The sequence below is a fragment of the Pteronotus mesoamericanus genome, unplaced genomic scaffold, assembly GCF_021234165.1.
Source record: "Pteronotus mesoamericanus isolate MK-2021 breed Mesoamerican mustached bat unplaced genomic scaffold, CSHL_Meso_final contig_101, whole genome shotgun sequence".
Classification (NCBI taxonomy): Eukaryota; Metazoa; Chordata; class Mammalia; order Chiroptera; family Mormoopidae; genus Pteronotus; species Pteronotus mesoamericanus.
This window is the reverse complement of record NW_026555001.1, coordinates 20,510,538-20,517,810: the sequence shown is the minus strand read 5'-3', so window position 1 is coordinate 20,517,810 and position 7,273 is coordinate 20,510,538. Positions and strand designations below refer to the sequence as shown.

General features: G+C 43.3%; 1 protein-coding gene across 1 annotated transcript; it reads right to left on the bottom strand.

Annotated features, from left to right (window-relative positions):
* Positions 1-703: 703 nt before the first annotated feature.
* Positions 704-7,086, bottom strand: TTC32 (tetratricopeptide repeat domain 32). Its single transcript, XM_054566472.1, has 3 exons — positions 6,540-7,086; positions 1,765-1,931; positions 704-1,030 (listed from the first exon to the last, which is right to left on the bottom strand). The coding sequence occupies exons 1-3, from the start codon at positions 6,689-6,691 to the stop codon at positions 903-905; spliced, it is 447 nt and encodes a 148-aa protein (XP_054422447.1). The 5' UTR covers positions 6,692-7,086; the 3' UTR covers positions 704-902.
* Between the last annotated feature and the right edge of the window lie 187 nt (positions 7,087-7,273).

The window sequence follows — 7,273 nt, the reverse complement described above, 5'->3', positions numbered from 1 at the left end:
TTGATTGACTCCAGACCCAGGAATACAAATCTACACAACACATCTTGGAAACAATCGGAAAAGTTAGAATATGGGCTGGGCATGGATTATATTATTGAACTGTTAATTTTATTAGGTATTATAATGGTATTGTGGCTATAAAGAGGAATGTCTCTATTCTTAGAAGACACAGGCTAACATATTTAGTGGTGAAGTATTATGGTATCTGCAACCTATTTTCAAATGGTTCGGCCAAATTTTATTTATTCAAATATAGAGAGAAAGCAAATGTGAAAGAAACAATGTTAACAACTGGTGAATCTAAGTGAAGAGTTTATAAGTGTTTACCATATTCCACTTCAACTCTTCTAGAGATGTAAGTGTTTTTAATAAAAAATAGGGGTCCTGAGTGATGTGGCTCAGTCGGGTGGGTGTGGTCCTACGAAGCGAAAGGCAGCCAGTTTGAATTTGGCCAAGAGCACAGGTTCGGTCCCTAGTCAGGGCGCATGTAAGGGGTAGCTGATCGATGTTTCTCTCTCACATTGATGTTCCTCTCCCTCTTTTGCTCTCTCCCTTCCCCCCTCTCTCTAAAATTAAATAGATACAACCTTTTTAAAAATTGGGAGTAAAAATATAGCAAAAATTTTGTTTTACTGAAAACACCACACATTTCTTTAAATATTTTACTGTAATAATATACAATTATACATTGTTATTACTTGTTTATGCTTTATAAAAAGCACACCTATTTAACATAAACACTCAACATAAATTAACTACCTTCAATTATTTAACTTTCAATGATGATGTATGAACCTCTTTATCTTAAATATAAATCAAAATAGCTCAATACCCACTTTAAATTAGAGACAATAAGATGCCAGGTATAAGAATCATGAATTAATATTTCAAAGTTAAATTTTTCAATAATTTCTTCTTTGCTTTTCTTCTTTGTCTAGCATAGTCTGTTTTAAGCTCAAAGTAGCATCTTGAAATCCAGGATTTAAGTCTAATACTTTCTTGAAGTCTTCCACAGCATCATCAAAGTACCCTGCACCAGAATCCAAAAAAATGGAAAAGAGAAAAGAAGCTGAGTATTTCCTTATATAATTCATAACAAAGTTTGGATACACACACTTTTGCTTTTATATTTATGAGCTTTCAACCACTCCTACTGAAGGAAATTTTTCTTTAGGAGGATCTAGGGGTGCCTATATCAAAGTAATTCGGTCGGCCCTTCAGAATAATATATTTAAAATTAGTTAGGGGTTTATTTATTGAGATGTAGTAGGTAAATAACATACATCATCATGGCATTTCAACAAAATTATATCACCTATTTTAGATAATTACAGTACGATTAGGAAACAGGAAATAATTTTTTTAATACTTTAAATATGAACTAGTACCTACGCTCCCGGATGCCAACGATCTATAAAACTCCTTCACTTCACATCGCCTCGTGTGACTTCAACGATTTTAATTCAGCAAAGTCTCACAGGCGACCGTCAGCATTACCCTTGTTTTGCACTTGGCAACATACAGGCGCGAAGGAAGGGGGTCGCCGTGCCTGCAGCGGCCGCCCCCGCGCTGCGCTGTGGTCTGTAATGTCTTTTGAAAGCCTTAAAATAGACTCAGGAACGACGCCTTTGTTCCAGGCTCTAAACCTAAATTTCACATCACTTTTAAGACTTGATGATCACTCCATTACTGTTACAACATTCAAGAGCTCTTACTTCAGCGAATTTAATAACTAAGGAGAAGGGAGGAAAAAAATACTCTTACCCAGCCTATACAATATCAACCCTCTGTTGTAATACGGAACTTCAAAATTGGGTTGGACTTCTATGGCAGATGTGTAGTCATCCATGGCTTCATAAAAATCAACCCTGAAGTACTTGATTTGCCCCCTGTTGTTATATGCAGTAGCCAAGTCCTTAGGGCTGCATTCGCTTTAAACAAAAAGTCCACATTAAAAACACCGCATGACCAAACTCCTCCCACTTCCACTTTCCTTCTCTTTGGGATATTGGCAAACTTCATAGGCTATAGCATGCAGTATCCACACTGAAAAACCGAGGTGATGAGACAAAGTGCAAAGAAATTAAAGCAATGGATCAATTTTTGCTTAATCTCGGTGTCTACCTGTATATAACATTACATCAAATCAGAAAAGCACATTCATTTCATAGTGCGCTCAAAGCCCCTGTTCCTTGCCAGCTTGTTTGGCTGAATATAGTATCAAAATTACTGCTCATTTTCTAAGCGCATGCCAGCAGGGCAAAGAGGACTGATCAAATTCAAGCTGAGCAAGAAGGGAAAGCCAGCCCAAAGTTCCATGTCCCAAAGTGAATCATCAATCCTGTCCTCAACATTTTAAGTGATCCCACAACGAGTTTTGAAATCACTTTGCACCAATAAAAGTTAACCCTCAGGGAAAAGTCACCACGTGGATCCCCAAGGGGTGCTTTCTGGGGAGGGAATTGCCCCAAACTGAGATCCTAGAAGAACAAGGCTTGGGTCCCCTCTGGCTCCTCTGTGCAGAATCAGCTCTGCATCGGAGGGCTCCGGGCCGCTCTGCCGGCCACCAGCGCAACAGGTCCTACGGCCCTCCCACCCCGCACCCTCCACGGAGGCCTGGCTGCACAAATCCTCTGCACGGACCGCATGCGTGCGCTCTGCTCCCTGTCAGAGGGGATTCTGTTTTCTCCTTTTTTTCCAAAGGGATTCTCAAGTTTGAACCAAACAGGAAAGATGCAACCTAAACTCATCTGCCATTTCTTTGCTACACCTCATAGTCCTCAAAAAATATTTGTGACTGTCGTCAGTGTTATTAAAAGTTACTTCCCTTAATTTTGATCCATGACATGTCAGACAGGGACCGTAACTGCTGCCGCCACGAGAGGTACTCACAGCCTAGGGGTCTCCTTCAAGTCCAAGTTTGCTAACAATGGAGAGGAACACTGCAGTTTTAGAAAATGCCTGTTTCTACGAGCTTTGATTGAGAGACTTCTGGATGCTACTAACAGCACTGTGGAAACCGAGAGAACAAGAGGGCTCAGTCCCTTCATCAGTCTGTTATGACGCTAGGTTAACTGCTACCCTGTAAAGAGTTTTAAGGAAAATGCAGCCTCAGGCGTCCAGTAAAGGTTTGGCCATTAAATTTCTGAGCCTCAAAGCTTTCTTATAAATTTCTTATATTCAGAGGATCTTAGAATGTTTGATTTAGAATTAGATCTCATTACAATAAATTCTAAAAGCCCTCTTTTTGTGTAGAAGTTGTTTCATATTTTAAAGACATGGGCTCACAGTTGGAGCCCAAAAATGTTTTCTGTAATATTGATATTTTTACAGTAATAGTACTTATGGTAATGTTGTTTAACCAGATTACCTAATCCAAATGTTGATTTTTAGCATTTGTTAGCTTCAGCAAAGAAAAAACATTTGGAAATTTGGTTATAGCTAACACTGTACTTTTGGATAGTAAAAGGAAATGCATTAAACCTTTCAGAGTGAAAGGCATTCAAAGTTTGCAAATACTATTTCAAAATGACTCAGTAACCCACTATTTTTAAAATAAATTTAAGCTCTAAAAGATACATGTAAGGGAAAAAGCTGAAGAATTCCATTTCAATCCATGAGTTCCTAAAATTTCAGAACTCCAAGGAAACTGAAGGCTCATTTTACAGACGAGAAACTGAGGCTGAGAAAAGGGATAAGCAACTGGCAGAGGCAGGATTGGAATTCAAGCACACTGACCGCCCTTCTACTAAGCCATGCAGATTTTCTTCCTTAAACTAGGCAGGGGTAGCAACTGCATTTCCTACCAACACACACTGTGCTCTCAGGCTCAGACATGCAAAGGAAGAAGAGGAACAAGGCTACATGGCATCAAGGTACTTGTTGCTGATGAGTACTATTTGAAACCTACTAGGTAAGTCTATTCTTAGAGCTTGAAACGAGAATAAAACTGTTGTCTATGTTTACTAACGATTGGATGGGGGGAGCTGGTACCATCTTCTTGTCTATTCAGAAATTTTGATTAACTATTATTCTGTTGTATTAACTATTATTCTGTTGTATTATTGACAGAGAAAGCAATGAAAGCAATCTTATTTTCCCAGCTTAATACATATGAGTTAACAAACATACTAATCTTTTTTTTTTTTAAGATTTTACTTATTTATTTTTAGCGAGAGAAGAACGGAGGGAGAGAGGGAGAGAAACATCAATATGTGGTTGTCATGCTGCCCCCACCCCCCACTGCCGCCAGGGGCCTGGCCCGCAACTCAGACATGTGCCCTGACTGGGAATCGAACCAGCGACCGTTATGGTTCATAGGCCAACACTCAATCCACTGAGCCATACCAGCCAGGGCCAAGAGACTAATCTTAAACCACATACAAACGACAGGCTTGCATCCTCTCAAGAATAAAAACAAATCCTTGAGGGAAGAAGAGGGCAGACAACTCAAACTGTCAAAAAAGCTGTTCATTCAACCCCTGTTCTCTCTTTTCTCTTCCTGGTTGCCTCCACGTCATCAAGAACAACTAAGGCAAAATTTGGACTAATGAATGCTGTACATTCAGGCACAAACTGGAGCAGCCTTGGGCAAGCCATTATTAGTAGTTGAGGTTGCTAACGTTCCAAAAACAGAGACAACCAGACACTACCTACTTTCTGTTAGATATACACACCACCGCCTATATTCTTGACATACTGAAACTGAACTGGATAAACCCTAAGATGTAACTACCAACTTGCAAACAATGTAGGAGACAGAGGACTATGTTAAATAACATCAGGGAGGTGGGTCCCGCAAATCCAATATACGGGTAACTCTCAGGACACGTGACACGGTTTCGTCAACAAACTAACTGCAAGGTGTGAACCAATGGTCGTTGGTGCCAATTCAATGCCAACAGGAATCCCCAACTTGGAGTGTGGTGAAAAAGCAAACTTCATTCGCTGCAAAACAGCTCAACTGTGATGCAGGACGGCTGTGAGGCAGCCCCAGGGCCAGGACGGTCAGCTCCTGCATGGTCTGCTTTGCCCTGCTGCTGGTCTGCCCTGGTGAGACATCTTCAGTGCCTCAGCTCAGCCAGTGAAACACAACATTCCACGGACAGGAAAACCACTCCCAGAGCCAGAGGGGCGCGGGGTGAACCGATAGAGGGCCCTGCCATTGGTCCCTGATTGGTCAGTCTTCATGCAAAGGAGGGCTCCAAACCCCAGCAGTTTGGCCCAAAAGGCACTGACCTGATTGGTCAGAACAGAGCCACTCTGGTTGGTCAGAGCTGCGCATCTCCAATGGGACTGGGAAAGCCTCAGTCCTATTGGTTGAAATAGGATTCCAGGACCTGGCTCAGATGGCAGAAACACTGCAAGCTGGCACTTCAGTGCCGACCTCTTCCTGAACGGCAGCTTGCAGAAGAGGCCCTGTGCAGAAGTGGCTGCCAGGGTTGTTGTTATCGGGTTGTTTGGGGTTTGTTTTTTTTTTTGGCGGGGGGGCGGGGGGGGCTCTGTTTGTTTTTAATTTGCGTCCCCTTATCCACCAGGAGCCTTTCTTAGTAAGTGTCTTCTTTCTCAGGGTTCACGAAGGGGGAAAAAAAAAAAGGTGAGCCTATAGATTAAGAGACCTGGTGTGCATCCCGACTTGAACTATCTAATTAAAACCAACCAACCAAACAATAAAACAAAAAAAAAACTTTATTGCCCTGGCTGGGTAGCTCAGTTGGTTAGAGCGTGGCCCTGATAGTCAAGGTTGAGGGTTCGATCTCTGGTCTGGGCACACAGAAGAATCAACCGATGAATGTATAAATAAGTAGAACAACAAATCGATATTTCGCCTTCTCTCTCCCCCTAGCCCCCCGCCCCTGCCTGTCTCTCTCTGAAGTCAACAAGTGAAAAATAATAACTTCACTGATCAGTGAAGTTTCAACAATTACTGGATATTTGATATTGACAAATTATGTGATAATGGTATTATGGCTAGGTCTTTTTAAGAATCCTTCCTACTCAGAAATACATTTGCAACATCCATAAATAATTTGAAGTCTAGGTAAAGTGATAATGCTGAAGCCGAATCATAGTTACCTGGAGGTTCATTATGCTACTTCCCATATATTTAATTTTGTTTTCACAGTAAGTAAAATACAAAACACCCTTGCTGTGAAAATGTGGATCGCGGTACTGGGTGCTATCGCAGCACCTGTCCCCTGGCCCTCACCAGGTCTACGATACTCCCCTGTTAAAAGATCAGAAGGGGAAGCCCTACCCGCCCTGAGTCCCTTGATCTAGGGTAACAGGAGAGCGAGACGGCGAAGCGAAAGGCAGCGGAAGAGCCCGAGTCCCCATACACTCCTAGGTGTCTAGTAGCAAGGCGCAGGGGCTGCACCCCAAGACACTCCGCTCGCCTTTCTGAGAAAACAAGCTTATGCCCCGCCCCCCGCCGCCCTGGGTCTGCAACCGTTCCGCTCAGGTTGAGGAGCAAAGAGGCTGCAGGACCCGGCCTCCCCACATCGTGAAGACAGGCTGACCCCACTTCTCGCGATAGTTACCTCCCGGGAGGCGCTCCAGCAGAAGCAGCGCAGGCGCACTGGCGAATGTAAGCGGAGTACAGCGTCTCGGCCTCCGTGTACTCGCCCTTCTGAAAATGAGCCTGGGCCCGTGCAAGGGTTGCTCGGCTGTCTTGCCACTGCTGCTCTTCCATAGCTGTCTGAGGTCCGGCTTTCAGTGTAGGACGGGGCTTGATTTCAGAGGCAAATGCAAAGCCTCTTCCGCACCTTAGAATTTAACCTTCCGCGGTAGCAGAGGGGGCAGTTTGTGCCTTCCGAGGACCCGTCGTTTGGCCAGATGTGTACTCATCTGCTAGCGGAGAGTTCAGGCTGCCCAGAAAGCTTGGATGGACCCTTGGGAAGTGCAGTTCCGTTGTCGTGGCTGCTCAGCCTACCAGTCTTGTTTCCCAGAAAAGCAGTATACCAAACTAGTTTACAAATCCGTGCTCTGATGTTGCAAGGAGCTTGCCTTTTGTACAATTGCGGGAGGGGGCATGCCGGAAGCGGAAGAAACCTTGGTTTGTTTTAAGTGTGGGTGATCGTAGCACCTAACCGGTTCGTGTCCACCCTTGGCAAAACACCCTATTCTGGGTAGGCTCTGATAACTCCGAGACGCTTTGTGTCAGAATTGCATGAACTTCGTTGTCCCATGGTCCGGAGTCCTAATTCAAACTGTTTATTAGCTCCAAGACTCTAGATTTGCAAACTTCTCAATCTTTTTGAACCTTTGGAATAGT

Bases quoted from the DNA above. Each gene is read 5' to 3' on its own strand.
- TTC32 (XM_054566472.1), bottom strand. From the start codon at position 6,691: ATGGAAGAGCAGCAGTGGCAAGACAGCCGAGCAACCCTTGCACGGGCC. The intron at 1,932-6,539 runs GTAACTATCGCG...TTTTGTTTAAAG, and splicing joins GCTGGAGCGCCTCCCGGGAG to CGAATGCAGCCCTAAGGACT. The intron at 1,031-1,764 runs GTAAGAGTATTT...ATTCTGGTGCAG, and splicing joins GTTGATATTGTATAGGCTGG to GGTACTTTGATGATGCTGTG.